The sequence below is a fragment of the Lampetra planeri genome, chromosome 32, assembly GCF_965212315.1.
Source record: "Lampetra planeri chromosome 32, kcLamPlan1.2.h2, whole genome shotgun sequence".
Lineage (NCBI taxonomy): Eukaryota > Metazoa > Chordata > Hyperoartia > Petromyzontiformes > Petromyzontidae > Lampetra > Lampetra planeri.
In genome coordinates, this window is record NC_136138.1 from 7,114,712 (window position 1) to 7,132,340 (window position 17,629).

The following is a 17,629-nucleotide window of genomic DNA, read 5'->3' on the forward strand; positions in this document are numbered from 1 at the left end:
ACTCATTTCCCAACGTCTTGTCTCTTCTCACAATTCAAGTTCCTAGAATCAACCCACCCGCGCCTGCAACATGGCTTCATCCCAGAGGTCGCAATCAAGTACCCGATACCCGTACCCTACCCGTACCCGGCCGGGTACGGGTAGGGTACGGGTACGGCCGGGTACGGGTACCCGTTTGCGACCCTGGTGCGGCCGGGTACGGGTACGGGTAAGGAATCAAAACCCGTTTGCGACCTCTGGCGCAAACCCGACCTCGGGATGCGACGCGACAAGCCGATCGGAGAGAGCCGGCCGGGCACGGCGCAGCCGCAACGGGGTCCCCGCGCAGCTCTGTGGCGCCGTGACGTTCGCAAGGGAATCTAAATGAGTGGGGTTTGACAGGTGACCGCTCGCACCCGGATGCAGATGCCTATTTAAGGAGGTCCGGACCGATTTAAATCCAAAGCTCGCCCGTCAGATGCTTGAAGGCAGCATCTGCTCGCTCTGCGTAATGTATTCAAATGTGGGGCAAATTGGAACACAAAAGCTGACCCGCGAGGGCCTGCTTAGTATACGGGCATGACTCGCAGGCGAGTTCGGTGTACCTCCGCGCTCCTCCACGAAGAGCCGTCTTGTGTACGTTGAATAACGACGTGCGTCAATCCACTGCTGGATGAAATCCCCACCCCCCCCCCCCCCCATATTTGACCATGCTGGTCAGTGCGGGTTTGTGAAGGCGGGGGAGGATGGACCGGTACACGCGGAGAAAACCCACGTGTACGCGACGCGATCGGCACTCGATAAGCGCCGTACAGACAGATTCACTCCTAGAGCTGCTGGACCCACCACAGTCTCCTTCCCAGCAGTATATGTGGAGGAGGTCGTGAACGGTGTGCGCGGAGGAAACCGGACCGGAGGGACCCAGAGAACCCAGCACACGCATTTGGCCTCGCCACACCTCGCATCCCGGTGCCTCCAAGTCCGGCGGTCACCAACATCCGAGAACGAACCAGGCTCAACGGCTGCTTAACTTCTGATATACAATACACGCGCATATTTATTTGCGGCTTATCCCGCAGTAAGGTCTGCAGGTCAAAACACAGATCGTTAATACTATTAAGTGGATTACCGTTGTCAGAGTGGGGCCCGATTAAGGCTGCACTGGGCCTCAAGCCAGAACAACGTTGTTGGGCCCTGCCCACCCACATCATGCGAATGAGACATTCGCTCTCTGTTTATCCCCACTCTCTCCCATCCTTTCTCTCTCCCCACATATCCTTTCCCCCATGTTTGCTCTCTCCCCGTGCATCTACTCGCTCGCTCCCATCTATCTTCTCTACCCCCCCCCCCATGCATCCTCTCCCCCGTGTATGCTTTCTCCCCATGTATCCCCTCTCTCACTCCATGCGTCCTCTCCCCATGTATGCTCTCTCCACGTGCATCTCTCTCTCTCTCTCCATCTATCCTCCCTGTACTTTCTCTCCCCCCGCGCATCCTCTCTCCCTGTGCTTACACAGCCTCTGACCCCCCCCCCCACAGCAGCTATCGTATCACCAGCGACACCCCGCCCTGCCACCTTTGTCCAACCTCTGGCTCTTCATGGCCAGCTGTAGTGAAGACCTAACGCCGAAGACCGCCCCCCCCCCCCGTGTGGCTGGGAGTTGTGCCAGGGATTAATGGATAATCCAGGAGGCCGGCTCGCCTCTTGTCTGATGAACACTGTCCACAGCTCACTCAACCTGACACGGGGTTCTGTGGCCCCGCGTCGATCGTCAATGCGCATTTGCAATTCCGATTTCGAGGGGTTTCTTTTTTTTTTAGGCGCGCCCGCGACGGTTTCGCGAAAGTCGCGCGCGGTGCCAACGAGACTCGACGGAGGTAGGCGAGGTGACCCGAGGCATCCTGGTCGTGTCGAGAGATGTTAACTCCTCGCCTGTTACGCAGGACGTCTTGGATTCGATCCCGATCCTGACACTTGCTGTATATTTGGAGTTTGCATGTCTCTTTCTCTCTCTCTCCCCGTGGTCACGTGGATTTTTTTCCGGCTCCTCCGGTTTTTCCCCTCCACATTTAGAAACATGCATTTAAAGTATTTGGCTGCTGTACATTTCCACATGATCATAAGCCAGTTTGTTGAGCTATCATTTGTGGCCAGGTCGCTTCTGAAAAAGAGCTGTATAGCTCTGTGGGCCTTACCTGGTAAAATAAAAGAAATCGTTTTTGGTTCATAATCTGGGGCCTAACACTAACCCCTGCAAATCCTCACGGCCCAAATGTGTTCATGAATTACGCAAGAAAAAAATTATTGTAATTACAGAGATAAAAAGTGAATGAGTGGATGCATTGCACATGAATGGAATGTATAATGGAAGGAACCACTCCACGCTCACACCCACGAGTAAATTATTGTTTTATAATGACGTTGCCGGTTGGGTAAAACACAAGCGACTGTTGGTTTAAGTCCACCTGATCGTGATACTAAACCCAAGCGATGAGTTTGTTGAACCCATCTCGTTGATAATTCAAGCCTTTGGAATATTTGTGCTAAACAACCGGTGGTCTAAACACCATATGATTGGTGTGTGCGACACCGATGTGATCTACTTGTTAAACCCACGTGATCAGATTACTAAACCCATATGTGTGGTAGTCTTGTATGTGCTGTATGTTGAACTTCTTTCACACCCTACGTCACCAACCGTGCTAATCGGAGGTGCAGGGGAAGGACAACGAACCAGGGGTGGGGAACTCTTTTCATTACACAGGGACCGACTGGGGCTTTCTACATATACTACATATACCTTTGGAGGGCCAGAAGCTCTTTTTCATGGGCGACTCGTCTGGCATGGCAGACAACGCACGCACGCACCCCGATCGTTTATGCCACGGAAAATGTGCCCTTTGCAGTGGAAAAATTCCCCTGCAGCACCCGATTTTAACCGCAGCAGTGATGGATAAATATCGTTTTGCGGGCCTTCCCAAGAGTGGCAGGCCACACGTGGCCATAGGGGCGGTACGAGATGAAGCTGCGGGGGCCCCTCGCCTGCTCGGCCCATGGGGGCCCCGCGGGTTCACCGCCGCCCCCTTGCATAAGCTCGTGCCAAGCTCGCGTGCGACCGTCGAAGCTAAACCCCCGTGTGCGTCCGCTGTCGCCCGCGTAGGGAGGTGGCCGTCGAGGAGGCGGCGACGCTGCGGGTGGCGCGACGATGGAAAAGGCGGTGGGCAAGCTCGCGTACGAGATGCAGCGCAACTCCATCTCCGACGACGACTCGGGCTGCGCCCTCGAGGAGTACACGTGGGTCCCGCCAGGACTCAAGCCCGAGCAGGTAGCGTCCTCCTTCCGCGGCCGCCCTTCATTGTCGCGTTCTCGCTACTGTCCAGCCTTGCTTGCAGCGGTAACATTCGTGCCTCGCAGCGACCAAGGGGTTTATTGGGTTCCTTTCCCGACTCGATTCACCTTTCCACGTGGGGTTCGCATGTTCTTCTCTTGTTCAGCGCGGGATTCCTCCGGGGATCTCCAGTTTCCTCCCGAAGCCGAGCAAAAAAAAAACGTAACTGGGATTGCCTAAATGGTCCCAGTGTTGAAATATTACCTGCAAATTACTGAATCGGGATAATATTTTATGGTGAAAACTTGGCAGGATGCTCCTGAAAAGAGTATTTCGTGATCGGTGAGGCTTTCCTGGGTAAAACAGCACAATAACAATAATAGCGGTGAACATCGAGTGTTTGATTTAAAGAGGAGGGCCTCCTGAAGTGACTTGAGAGGTGGTGTAGTTCTGTGACGTCATCTTCCAGCGACCCTCCTCCGACACAGGTTGGTGCACCGCTCACTACGGCAAGAGCTCCGAGTTAGGAAGTTTCTTCATCCACCTCACAGTTGGCGACGGGAAAGATAACGACGGCAGAAAGCCCCCCCCCCACCCTCGTCGCTGCCTGATAGTTTCTTCCCAAGTTTTAGTTTTTTTGCCGGCTCTTGGGAGCGAGCATTATATATTTATGGCCCGCTTCCGTTGGGTTTGACGAATGCAAGCTGGACGCGTCGGCGATCGGTAATAATCCGCGTAGCCGTAAACCTGTCTCTTGACGAGCGTAAACGGGGGCTGACCGCTGCCGCCGCCGTACCCTAAATCCGCCGTCTCGGCCCTCCAACATCCCCCCTCCCGGCATCGCACGGCCCGAACCCCGTGCCGGCTCTCGCAAACGCCGTCGGGACGATTCCAATCGCCGCGGCTTCCGCACGTGCGGCCACGCAGATGCTACCACCTCCGCCGCCATTTGGAACTTACCGCTCTGTCATTTTGGAGTGGTGGTGCAGCGGTTGGCTCACTGTGGCTGTGAAGCCAGCCAGCCGAGCTTTATTTCAGGCCGCGGCCAATATCATGCTTAATACCATTTTTTATTATTGACCGTTGCCCTGAAGTATGGTCAAATAACATACAGGACCTGCACGGCTTGGGGAAGCCCTCATCCAGCAGTGCATTGACAAAGGGGCGAATTTCTTCTTATGACAAATGATTCTAAATAAATAAAATAAAATAAAAATGTTATCACGTTGGGCGACTTCGTCGGCAGTCACAACTCCATTGTTGTGCTGCACTTCTCTGCTCCCACGTCCATTCCTCTGCGGCTTCACCAACTGACCCGCGTGACCCACACTGCATGGATCAGGCCGTGCACATCCAGCAGAGGAGCGCCAAGTAGGCCGTGCACGTGTGCGCACACACCGTCGTCGGCTTACTCTTTCTCTCTCGCATGTGGAAAAATTCTTCAACTTAACTTTCCATAAGGCCCCCCCATGGGTGTGTTCAGTGCAGTCCAACCCTTATTATCCACTCTATCTCTGTGGTCTCTCTGTGCATTGTGCTATGAATGACGGCGAACGGTCTTTGCCCAAGAAGTCGCCCTCCTGTCGCATTCCCCCCCCCCGCCCGCCGCCGCCCCTCCTGAAGGCCGCCACGCAGTTGCTGTTGACGAAGTTGGCGAGCGCTTGTTTTGCTACTATCTCAGTCCTTGGCGAGCGGGACAGCAACAGGGGGGGGAACGCAAAACGAGCGTCGCTTTACCGGTGGCCCACGTAACCTTCACGGCCAACGACGGGAGGCAGGAGGCAGCTCACGTGACCCAAAAAATTGCCCCCCCTCGGATGTACAGTGCGGTGCAAAATTCGGTCGTGCGCAACTCTTTCCCCACGGCGCGACTTTGGCTTGCAGCGGCGCCGTCATGTGCCGCCGACACCGCTCTGCGTTTGAAGTAGGGCTGTGAAATGCCCCAGATTCGTCGTCGTCGTGGGGATTTTTTTCTCATTTTCTTCCAAAGGCACCAAACTCTGCGGTCGTTGCACGTTTTTTTTGGGGGGGTTTTCGCTGGAGACGGAGACGACTTTGACATGAAAGCTCTCTCGTGACCGACCGCGCGCGAGTGAAGCAGCGTCAAAACCCAGAGAGTTAACCCCGTTTTACATTATTTTACAGGGCTCGTACTTTCATTCGCAAATAGACTTTTGTACCCGGCGATTGAGGGGATGTTGGCGGTGGGGGGTGGTGGTGGATTGGCTGCCGTGGTTTCACGGACAGCACGCACTCGACTTGCAAGACAGAGGTCGCCAGTTCGATTAGATCTTCCGGCGCGGCGGTTGAACCGATGGGGCAAGTTTCTCGGTTTCCCCTCCACCTCTGTCCCACCCAGCGGTTATGAATGGGTTCACCGCGGTTAGTCGAGCGGCAGGCCGCGTGCGGTGGGGTAAAGTGCGGGTACTTGCACGTCTTCTGGCCAATGTGGAAGAGTAGAGGGTGGGGGGCGGGTAGACTTTTCACTGCTCCCCCTCGGGTGTAGGGCCTTCAGTCCCGGGGGTGACGTGAGCAAGAAATTAATTGTGGGGCTGTCCCTCTACCTCTCTGGTGTGCGTGTGTGGTCGTCACCTGTATACCATGCATGCCTGCGGGCGCAGCGTACGATTGAAATCGGTAAACGGTGACACGGCCGTTCGCAAATAGCCTCGGGTCCACGGCGATTAACCTCGACCCACCTCGATTCCCCAGAGGGGTCCCAGGGAGAGCCAACGAGAGGGGTCCCAGGGAGAGCCAACGAGAGGGGTCCCAGGGAGAGCCAACGAGGGGTACCAGGGAGAGCCAACGTGTCCGGACGCGGCCGGGCGCGTTGGCACACGCCTGCGCGGTCCGGCGCTTTGGGACGCCGCGGGTTGGTAGGGTCACACCCGAGATTTGCGAAACTCCCAAACCCTAGCGGGCTCAAGGATTACAAAAGGTATTCCTGAGATAGTGGTGGCAATTCCACGTCGCTGTGGCTCTCGTGAGTCACGAAGTCTCCCTGTTCGGCACCACGTGCAGACATTTCGCAAACACGTTTCGGGCGCTTCTACAAAGACTGAATTGTAGAAGCTCCCGTAGGATGTGGCGTGAAACGTTGGACATCATGCCTAAATACGCACGTGCTTACGTGCATAGCGCCTTGCCCAATGAGGCATGGATTACGTCTTAGTTGCTGCGTGGATGGCGACACTGATCCATAATCCGCAGATAAGGGTTCAGCTAAAGCCAGCAAGCCAAACATTAGATCTCCAATGCCGTCCTAATCTCTCGCACTCTTCCTCCTCATGCTGCCTCGTCTTGGAGTGAGAACCGCCCCTCCCCTCCAGCCCTTAAGCTCAATTATCAACAGCGGCAAGCGTTTTTCACACATACGTGAAGATACGTATGAAAAAAGCAGCGGTAGCTTTAACACCAGTGGCTTCAGATTGGTAGACCAGAACACGCACACACATTTATTTTCGTCCATCAACATTTTGGCTCTCCAGACCAATTTTACCCAGCGGCAGTTGTTTAAGCAAAAAAAAACAGCGGACAGTTTGGTTAAAAAGTGGATGGTCGGTCATAAAGTCATAAAAAAAATTCGACACTCTCCTCTCCTTGCCCCCTCCCACCCCCTTTTTAAAATCTGATTAGTACAACAAAAGCAAGCGATGTCTTGGGTAACGATAGTTGTGCCTTATCAGCGATGAAGAAAAGATTCCAGGCCTGTTCTTTCTCATTTTTTGAAGGCGGCTTAATTGGGAGTTTACAGAAAAATAAAAGGGGCAGAGCGTGGCGACTCGATTGGTTCAGGGCAATTTTGGAGATAAAGCTTTCCGCCTTATCAGCCACTGCCGGTCGGTCGCCCCATCCGTTCTGCCAACCCTCTAACCCTCTCGCCCTCTGCCCCCCTTTCTGTAGCCGCGTGTTACGTGCGCTGCTCCTTCTGCTCTTGCTCCGTCCTCCTCTCGCTCCCTATCAGATGCCCCCTACCCCAACCCAAAAAAACACTGCCACCAACAACAACAACAGCGACAGGAGAGGGAACAAAGTTAAAAGGCGGGGAGAGAGAGGAACCTCTTATCGTCTCTAATAGGGCCTGACAGTGAAGGCTATAGCATTTGACGGTGAGCAGACAGCTGGGTTGGATTGGATGATGGTAGCTCAGGATTGGGTCACCAGCCCCAAAATTAGCCGTGGTTCACGGAAAGGTCACTGCTTGCTGGGGTCAGGCTGTAACGTATATCCACACCCACCGCCGTGCTCTCTGATGTGTAATGTGTTTTTTTTATTTTTTGCGTGCGAAAAGGGTTGTTGCTGTAAAATTGTACGGTATCAAGTCGTTGGTGTTGCTTTAACCTTTACTTCACCGCGGCTGGTCAGTGCAGGTTCGTGAAGTTGGGAGCCCAGGGGCCGCTCGCCACTGATGTCAGCCGTGGCCATAAATTAAAGTCAGGTCGCCGGGTCACGGTGCAATGTTTGTTTCTCGCAAAAAAATTACCAAAACGACCAGAATGCAAGATTCACTTTTTTTGCACTGCGATTTCCTCGTGCGGTCTTGTAAGTTTTCGCTCGTTGGAATATCTAGATGTAGTGTGCGTGTATGCGCCGCGCACATATGGGGAGTGTGTGTGTGTGTTGGAATGATAATGTAAATGGGTTGGTCTCATGTCAGCAACGCGAAGCAACGCGCTCTGTACACGTTTGCATTCTGCGTTTCTGGGAAACTGGAGTTCCTTGTTTTATGGCGAGAAAGTGGCACAGGTTTGCCTCGGGCTGCAGGAATAATTAGAGGTTATGGAGGGAAGCTCATTTCACAAAAATGTAAACGCCGGGAGAGAAAAAGAGGCAGGGGCGGAGGGGAGGGAGGGAGAGCTCATTTGCAACCTCGATGGGTCCTCTGTACAATCCTCGCTCCTGACTCCAGCCCATTAAATCGGCAATTCATCACGTATCAAACTCATGTGACCTCGCAACCAAAATAGATTCCAGCTCCTTTTGCCCGAACAGGGGTTCTTTTTTTTCCTTACCCCTCCTCCGAAAAGGAATTTGTTTAAAGTTCTTCCGCAATGCATCAGCCTAATAGCATTTGTTTTGCCGCGGTAAGGCATATGGATGCACTTTGGGGGCCCACCTGAATATAATGATGCTGTTTTTCACCCGTCGAAAACGCCAGGGCCCCCCCGGCTTGACATGAATTGACCCAGAGGTAGGGCGATCGGAATTGGGGCAAAGCCTTCTGGCACTGCAGACACGCCGATCGCCGAGCAAGATAGAGGTCAAGAGTCTTGGTTTTCAGTCTGGGCGCATGAGCTGACTTCCAGATGAAACAACACATGTGGGCAAGTAGGGGAGGACCCCGAGGATTTCGTTGGCAATCCTCCTCCCCTTCCTCCTGCGCAAGTGGCGTCCTCCTTCGCTGCCGCGGCTGGCCAGCTGTGCAGCGACGCTAAATTGTTTGAGACGCGAGGATGGGAAGCGTTGCCGTGTCCGACCATTCGTCCGTCTTGCGCGCGGGAACCGGCTCGCAATCCACGATCGCCCTTTTCCGCAGCGGCCACCCTCTCCTAAGCTAAAACTAAAATATATATTTTATTTTAGCAAGTAAGGCCCACTGAGCTATGCAGCTCTTTTTCAGCAGCGACCAGGCCACAAATAATAGCTCAAGAAAGTGGCTTTTCATCATGCGGCCAAATACTCTTTAAGAAATTTTGATTCTAGATGGGGAGGGAAAAACCGGAGGGCCCGGAGAAAAATCCACGCGACCACGGGGAGAGAGACGCGCAAACTCCAAATGTACAGCAGCAGGCGTCAGGGTCGGGATCGAACCCACGACCCTCCTGCATGCCAGGCGAGGGAGTCGACATCTTTAAACCGCGGCTTCCGCTCGTGCGAGACCGTGCACCAAGCGCAAGTTCGCGCGATCTTCCGCCACTCGGTCGGGTGAAAGTGGACGGACGTGTGGATGGGGGACGGCAGTGGTCAGCGGCTGTTCCTGGGGAAACCGGGAGTTGTGGGTGTTGTGTTGGAGAGGCATGGCGGACAGGGGCTGAGAGTGGCAGAATGGAACTAATGAGGATAAGCGGTAGGGGAAGGAGTGGCAGAGAGGATGGCGGCATAAGGGGGCTTTGTGGGGGTTGTGGAGCGGGGGGGGGGAGTTGTAGGAGAACATGACAGAGTCACCACTAAAAGCCACCAAATCCTATTAGCAGGCACAGCCGAGATGCGGAGCAAGGGGGAGAGAGAGAGAGAGAAACCCATATAATAGCCTCTGCCCTGGTTTCAATTAGACAGAGGGCTTAGGGGGGGGGGGGAGAGACAGATTTAAGGTCTTTTCCAACAAGGTAATGAGCACAGAGCTTAAACGCTACTTTCGTTTTTCTGTGGTTTTTGTTGTTGTTGTTGCTTTTACTGCCCTGACCCCCACTTGGACTTTACAAGCTGGCTTCAATACCTTGGGATAAGAGTCCAGCCTCCGCAAACGCGTGGGCGTCACGGTGGCGAGATGTTAACTACCTCGCCTAGTACACAGGAGGTCGTGCGCTCGATCCTGACCCTGACGCCTGGTGTATATTCGGAGTTTGTACGTTATCCCCGTGGTCGCGTGGATTTTTCTCCGGGTCTTGTGGTTTTTCCCTCCACATTTATAATCACGCGTTTAGAGTATTTGGCTGCTATAAATTTCCATATGATAAGCCACTTTATTTGTGGCTAAGTCCGTTCTGAAAAAGAGCTATATAGCTCAGTGGGCCTTACCTGCTAAAATAAAAAAAATTGTTTAAATAACGGGTACACCTCAGTTTAGTTGATCGGTAGGTAGGTCACGTTGTGGTAGGGTAAAGTTTGGGTAAACTTCCAAGAAAACTGGGCGGCCCTCTACAGAGTGGCTCGCTAGAGCTCTGGCTGACGGAGGCCCTTTCACCAACAGGGACCTGAACAAGAAATTACAGAGCTGCACCTTTTCCTTTGTTATTTTGTTGTAAACCTTTTCTTGGGCTACTCTTGAAGCCGTCCACCCGTCTGAATCTCGCCAACCGCGACAATAATCATACAAGCGTTGCCGAGCAGCTGGCCCACGAGGAGAAGAAGCAGTCGGGTTTCTCACAATATTTTTCTTAGTAGTTGGTGGAAAGTATCGTGGTTGTTGGGGTTGGTGGGGGGAATAGTTGGGGGCTGATGGGGCGGGCGGGCGGGCGGGTGGGTGGGGGGAGGTTGGTTGGTTAGCTGTGCTGGGAGGAAGAAAAAAAAGTCAAGAGGCAGCCGTGGCATTTGTAGCCCTCGATCGCGGGAGGTTTAGCATCAAAGGGGGTTAAACGTCTGGCTTTGCTCCGTCGGGGCGCGGTGAGGTTCGACAAGCCTCGCCGTTGTGTTATGACAACGCGCGCCGGCCCTAGTGTGGTCAGTACGCCCGCGAGCGACGCAGACCCCAAGCCCGCAGTTTGCTTTTTAATATTTATTATTAATATTGCTGTTATCATCATTGCGCCACAGTCTACGGCCGTCCGGCCGGCCGGCCCGGCGAACATGCCGAACTATGCCGGCCACGACCGCAGCCGTTCGTCACCGGTTGGAACGGTGGGCATCGGGTGAAAATTGCGGCAAGGAATGCGGCCGTTCACCGATTCATTTTTTTTTATTTTACAGTAGAGGTTTGGCGAGCGATTCTTTAACGCTTTCCAGCCAAGGTTGGAAGCGTTCACGCCATGGCTCTGCCTGTCCGCCTGTAACGTAACTCTCGTCACCATGATCCAATATGAACAGAACTTTTAATATAAAGTTGTGTTTGTAAAATTGGCAAAAATTTATCGGACGATTGCCTGGACTGCTACCCCATCAGGCTGACTAAATGATGTCGAGGACAGACGCACGTTGGAAAGCGCGACGGAATCCATGCGTGCACGTGGATTTTAGTCCTTTTTTTTGCTTTGCCTGCATGCCATCGCCAGTGCAGTCCCAAAGTTTGTATTCGTAATTTATTTTATTTAAAATCTCATTCATAATGAATCGTAAATTATAGCCATTTGTCTGTCGATCGTCGTCGGCGGGTTGTTTGAACATATTTCACCGCAGGACCTGTTCAGGCATCGCTCGTCACCGATGTCAGCCGTGGTTGCGAATCCAACTCACGTTCGTCAGTGTCATTGTGCAGTGCGCTAACCACTGCACCGCCGCTCCGTCCCCTGTAGTGTAATGTAATGCGTTGCCTCTCTTTACAGAGAAGTCACCTAACTTGTATGTGCGCGTGTTTCTAAGTACTTGCGCGGTGGTTGTGGTTGTTTCTTCAGCGGGCAAAAAACTTTCAAGTAAGCGTTTATCGGCTTATCAAGCCCCCCTGCAAACAATTAACGGGGTTAATTCCTGGAACGTAACACGGCAAGTTTGATATTGTTGTGAACATGCACTGCTATTTTATTCGAATGCAGTGAAATCTTGTTGGGGTGGAGGGGGGTTCCATTATTAAAACATAGTAATGATAAAGCTTTGCTGCTCTTGTCAAAGAAACATTTCATTTTTATCTTATACCTAAAGGTCATCATTTATGTGGCATGAAAATATTTCACAGAAATGCTTGTTAAGAAAAAGCTGGCGGTGGCCAACGGCCGAGCTTTAACGCAAATAGAATAATTATTTAAGATTTTTTTAATTGCAGTAATATTTTCAAAAATGCAAACGGAGAAAAAACACGGAACCAGGATACGAACGATCGCCATGTCTGGTCTGAGAAAATGAATCTAAAGAAGGCAGGAAAGAGAAGCTGAGGAGAGAGAGAAAGGCAGGAGAATTAATGCTGAGAGAGAGAGAAACGTAAAAAAAAATCGAGATTATCCTAACTATGAATCTTCACATTTTGATACAGGGATTTCGTTTGTCAACTTCGCCACGTAACGAAGAAAAGTGCACGGCGCTTGGAATTTTCCCGTGGGGGAAACGGAAAAAAAAGTAACGTAAAAATAAAGTGAAAAAAAAGCCTCGATTATTTACCCACGGGTTTTTCCCCTTTTTTCTGGCAACAAAACTGACACCTTTTGCAAGGAATCATGTTTACATTAACCACAATACTTGCAGTCAAATGCAAACAAAAAACTGCAAGTATTGTGGTTAATGTAAGCATGATTCCTTGCAAAAGGTGTCAGTTTTGTTGCCAGAAAAAAAGGGGAAAAACCCTGTTAGTATATTTTGGTACTGGCAAAGGAGGTCCCATGATGATATTTACCCACGGTTCGCCGGTGGGCGGCTTCACGCTCGGTGTGGGCAATGTTGTGGGTTGCTCACACCCCTTCCAAGACGTCTGGCCAGAGTAAAAGAGTAGGCCAAAAGTCCCCAATACAAGGGGCTCTCCGGAGCTCCCTCGAAGTGGCGGCCCCTTCCGCCAGCGGTGTCGTCCGCGATCAATTGCAGGGCCGCGCCTTTACGCGTTATCACCCAACACCCTGCTCCGGCGAGTTTCCACGTCTCTCTCTGCAGCGGAGGAGAGCCCTCACAACCCGGCAGCGGTTCTAGCACATCAAACGGTGCTCGCCAACACGTGGGGGGGGGGGGGGGGGTGGTGGGGGGGACGCGCGCACAGGGCTGTGAAAACACAAGGCTGGAGAGTTTAACAAAACACACAATTTTTGAAGGTGGACACTTGGTGGCGGTGGCGGGGGGGGCAGAGAGCAGACGCGGCTAAGTCGGGAAATAAATCCACGGCGGGTCTCTGCTAAGCAAGCCTCCTTACATAAGTCTGGCGCACAATAAACTCATGCCCTTCATCGCTGTTGCTGGTGAACAGGATTGTGAATGTCTCTCACTCCAAAAGCCGGTATTTAAAAACCAGTTGAGAGCCCGTTGAGAGCGCACAGAGTCTCTCATTGCAAGGGAGACCTGGGTGGGTTACGAGAGCAGATACAGACGCGAAACAGACCCTCGCAAACTTATTGCAAAATACATTTTTCAAGCTGAAATTGTGAATAATGTTTACAGTGGAGATTTTTGTCTCGTTTTTTTGGTAATTTCCGTCCATCGGCATCGTGCCACGGGACGAAGAATTCGTTCGGATCTCTAGCAGAGCATTGCAACCCTTCAAGTGAAGCATGGCTCACAGAAGCAGACGCCACAGAGCTACCGCTGAGATCCAATCAAACGGCTTCTGCTTCCAGCGGAGATTTTATTACCAATTTGTAAGACGTAAAAGGAGGTGAGGAGAAGGCAGTGACCAAGGGTGCAATGATGCGTCGAGTCGTTGGCACTGTAGATTGCAGGACACTCGTGAAATCACGTGACAAGGAATCGATGTTTTCATAAGCGCAGGGCGGACACCACTGCACATTACTCGAGACGTAATAACACGCGCAGCGGCGTCTGCAGCTAATGTCACAAAGTTCAGCGACGACTAAGTGCCCCAAAATGTGTTTTCACTTCTTGCAAATGTCATGCAAAACGTATGCGAACGTCGCACGCACGCCGACGGAGAGAAACGAGACCAGAAATAACGACGGTTAGAAACGACACGAGCGAGACGGCAAACGCGAGAACAAAATAATGCGTCCATCCTCGAATCGGATCGCAGCTTTGGGTCGCGACAGCCCCGTCGAAGAATCGCCACCGAGGCTACGTGCCATCCGTGTGCGTTCGCCGCGCATCAGACCGGCCTCCCAAGCGTCACACCGAGTGCCCTCGCGAGTGCCCATACGCCCGTCTGCGCCCGCCCGCCCGCCCATACCCGCGCGTGTTTTAAAAACCTCCTCGTCCGCTCGGTCGGTTCAGAAAAGGCAACTCGCGCTTTAAAGCAAACACCGCCTTGAACGGATCGCACTGTGGTTCTCTCGCGGGCGGTGGGGATGTTGCCCTTGGCATTCGGGGCCTGCTGGCGTTGCGTCAACACAAACAACCGCGGCACAAAAACACAAAAAATTCAAACAGCGGCCCCCCTCTGTGTGTTTCTTAATGCGTTCCTGTGTTCAAATATGGGGCGTGTATGGGTTCGTGCTGCTGTGCGCTGTGGATGCGACTCGCGGACGTGACTCCGTGCGTGCGTGCGTGCCAGCGTGCGAGCGTGAGCACCGACGTGGGCGGAGCGGTGGTGCAGCGGTTAGCACGACTCGCTACGAGCCGGGCGATCCCAGTTCGATTCCCGCTCACGGCCAACAACAAATAAGGATTATCAGAACCGGTCCCGGGCCTCCAATAGGTCGACTCTGCCTTAAATGAATACGTTTGTTTCAGTGTGTACAACATCAGCACCAGGGAGTTGTGGTTTGGGCCACCACCCCCCCCCTCCCCCTCGTGCCCCCCTCATGCGCCGTGCCGACCCTTAATAGTTAATCGCTAACAACACTTGCTCCGACAGTCTGTGTATAGTGGCATAGTGGTTAGCGAACTGTGCCACAAACCCGGCTCACGGCCAACACCGGTGACGATTGTCTGAACTGGTCCTGGGCCTCCCCTAGGTCGACTCAACCTGAAATTAGCACCTGGTGCGGTGTGTAAACATCGCCACTGGGGAGACAAAGACGGCCCTGCGTGATGCTGGCAACCCACCCCCGCGTGCGCCGGTGTCGGCTTTTATAGGTGCTCGCTAACAGCACTTGCCGCCCCAAGCAGTCTGTTAAGGCTGTACGGGGGGGGGATCTTTGTCTCTGTTTGCTGATGGACGTTGTTATCGTCTGCCTGTCGATAGCGGTAAGCAGAGCGCAGGTGGGCATTGTAAACGTCGCACGCTTGCGTTTAAAAATATATATCGCCACCGTCTTCCGCCGGTTGGCTTGGATGGCTGCTCGCTGCTGCTGGCTGCTGCTCCTGCAAGCCATGTGACTTATTGCCGCCAAAATAACTGGAGACTATGTAAATGCTTATTGACTTGAGCTATGACCGTGCGCCCTGTGTAGACGTTGCAGGTAATTTATATTCGGCATGCGCTGGGCACAATTTGGAATTTTTTAGGAGGGGGAAAATCTTTTTTTTTTTCTTCAAGCCGTCCCAATATGTAAACTTAGCCAGCTCTTAAAATGAACAACGCTTTAATGGTATGCCTTTAACTTAGGCCTAATATGTTTCTCCCCTCTGAGAAACACCTTTAAGGCCCCTCTGGTGATTTCAATATATAGTTTATATAGAAGAAATAAATAAACTTCGCCCATCTCGTTCCACCAATGGATGAAGGCTTCCCAACTCCATGGCGGTAACAGGGAGGGGGGGGGGATGGTTTGACCATACTTCACCACGCGGGTCATATACAAAGCTTCATTTCAGCCAGACATGTCCCAAGTCGGCGAAACATTTCCGCGCTCGGCACACCACATCCGCCACGCTTGTCACCTGCAGCTGTGACCACGAGGCACATGCCTACTCCAGTCTGCCAGAGAGCCGGAGAATACTCCGTGAGATATCAAGCCCTTTGTATGCATACACATGTATCGGAATAACACTGTGCTTGGTCGCAAACCCTTGAGCGGACTAACTTGTGCGGATATGCACGGCTACTAGAATCCACCCCTGGAATCTGCTCCCACGCCAACTTGTTCGTTTGACTGCATCTAACAGAAAAAAATATCGATATGTAAACTAAACAACCCTTTTCTGTTCCCGCAACGACGATGACCGTCGCAGGTCCACCGGTATTTCTGCTGCCTGCCGGAGGACCGCGTGCCGTACGTGAACAGCTCCGGAGAGAAACACCGCATCGAGCAACTGCTGCGACAGCTGCCGCCCCACGACAACGAGGTGAGGACACCCCGGGAGTCGGGATGGGGGTCGCGATGTCGCCCGCGGCACCACACGCACGGCGCTCTCTCGCACGCTCGCGTGTTCGTGCCGTTACCGGAGACGTGGCCCAGCGGCGTTGCAGAGGTCCGCGGCTCGGTTCGAATTCGAGTGGCCACCCTGATCAATGCTGCGGCGTGCGTATCGAGCGTAGTCATAATCGTGCGCGGCCCGCCCGCTTTGCGAGCGGAGGTTTAAAAAGGTCCCCGCGATGCCGTTCGCGAGGGGGCTGGCGGCCGCGTGCCTGCGTCGGGGGTTCCACATATTTGCCACACACGTCACACAAATGGAATTGTACTTAGTGATTATTATCTCCCTCCTTACTGCGAAATCTTGGCAGCAGCCTCCTGAAAAAGAGGCATGGGGCTCCGTGAGGCTTTCCCGGTGTAGTACGGTTGGCATGAGACCCTGGTGCAAAGATTGCCACCTATGAACAGCGGATTAAACATTTTCGGGGTCGCTGTTCGTTCACTGGTCGCAGCCGAGTGTGGATGTTCATGCACATTTGTAACGGGTCATTGTTTTAAAAGCATATTTTGTTCCACCAAGTTGGCTGTGTGGTTTGTATAATTCATACACGTTGAAAAAGAAAGAGACTTCTGATCTCACCAGGCACTTAACGGGTTATAAATAAGGGACGTAAAATATGCGTGCATCGATTCTGAGTTGTACCGATTACATTGCAACTCGCCTTCAAGACCAGAACATCCACAATTTCTAAATGCCTTCGAAACTCCAGGAAAAGTCCCGATTCACAAGATGGGCTGATGCGCCAGTGACCCAGTGCAGTTCACGATCAGCCCGACCCAACAGAATCGACCACACCAACCACCACACCACACCACAACCACCATTACCGCTCCTACCCCCCACCACCGCCACCACCAACCACCCTAAGCATCCTCAGCGATGGAACGAACACAGCCAGTCTGGAACCCCCAATTTTAACGTGGAATGCCATTCCTGCAGTCTTAGACAAATGATTTTTCGTCAGCGAAAGTACATTTCTGAGCTGCTGATGATGATGATGACTAATCCAGATGCCTCACACGAAGGGTGTGTCGCTTCATGCGGGTGGGAGATCTGCAATCCGGCCGATTGCCAGGCCGCATGATACCACATGCCTGCGTTGGTGGTGTGTGTGGGTGGTGTGTATACAGTGAGCTGTAGTGTAGCAGTTAGCGCGCTGCGCTATGAACCCGGCGACCTGGGTTCGATTCCTGCTCATGGCCAACACCAGTGACGATTATCTGAACTGGTCCTGGGCCTCCCCTAGCTCGACTCGGTCTCAAATGAGTACCTGGTGTGGTGTGTAAACGTCGCCACTGGGGAGACAAAGGGGGTCGGGCGTGGTGCTGGCCACCCACCCCCCCTCGTGTACCGTTCCTGCCTTCATAGGTGCTACTCGCTTACAGCACTTGCCCCTACAGTCTGTTAAGGTTATACAGGGGTTCTTTGTCTTTGAGGTGTATATGTGTGTGCGTTCGTGCGTATGTATGTGTGGTGTGTGCGCGTGTGGTGGATGCGGGGGATCCAGTGGTTAGTGCGCTTTGACCAACAGCGGTGGCGATCATCTGAACCGGTCGACTCGGTCTCGA

The 17,629-nt window shown here is 52.9% G+C and overlaps 1 protein-coding gene across 1 annotated transcript in view; it reads left to right on the forward strand.

Annotated features, from left to right (window-relative positions):
- Positions 1-17,629, forward strand: part of LOC144729383 (prickle-like protein 2) — a 51,407-nt gene that overhangs the window by 12,881 nt on the left and 20,897 nt on the right. Inside the window, exons 2-3 of the mRNA XM_078609626.1 lie at positions 3,141-3,305; positions 15,879-15,992. Coding sequence (XP_078465752.1) covers positions 3,186-3,305; positions 15,879-15,992 — 234 coding nt within the window. The 5' untranslated portion in view covers positions 3,141-3,185. The remainder of the gene's footprint in view (positions 1-3,140; positions 3,306-15,878; positions 15,993-17,629) is intronic.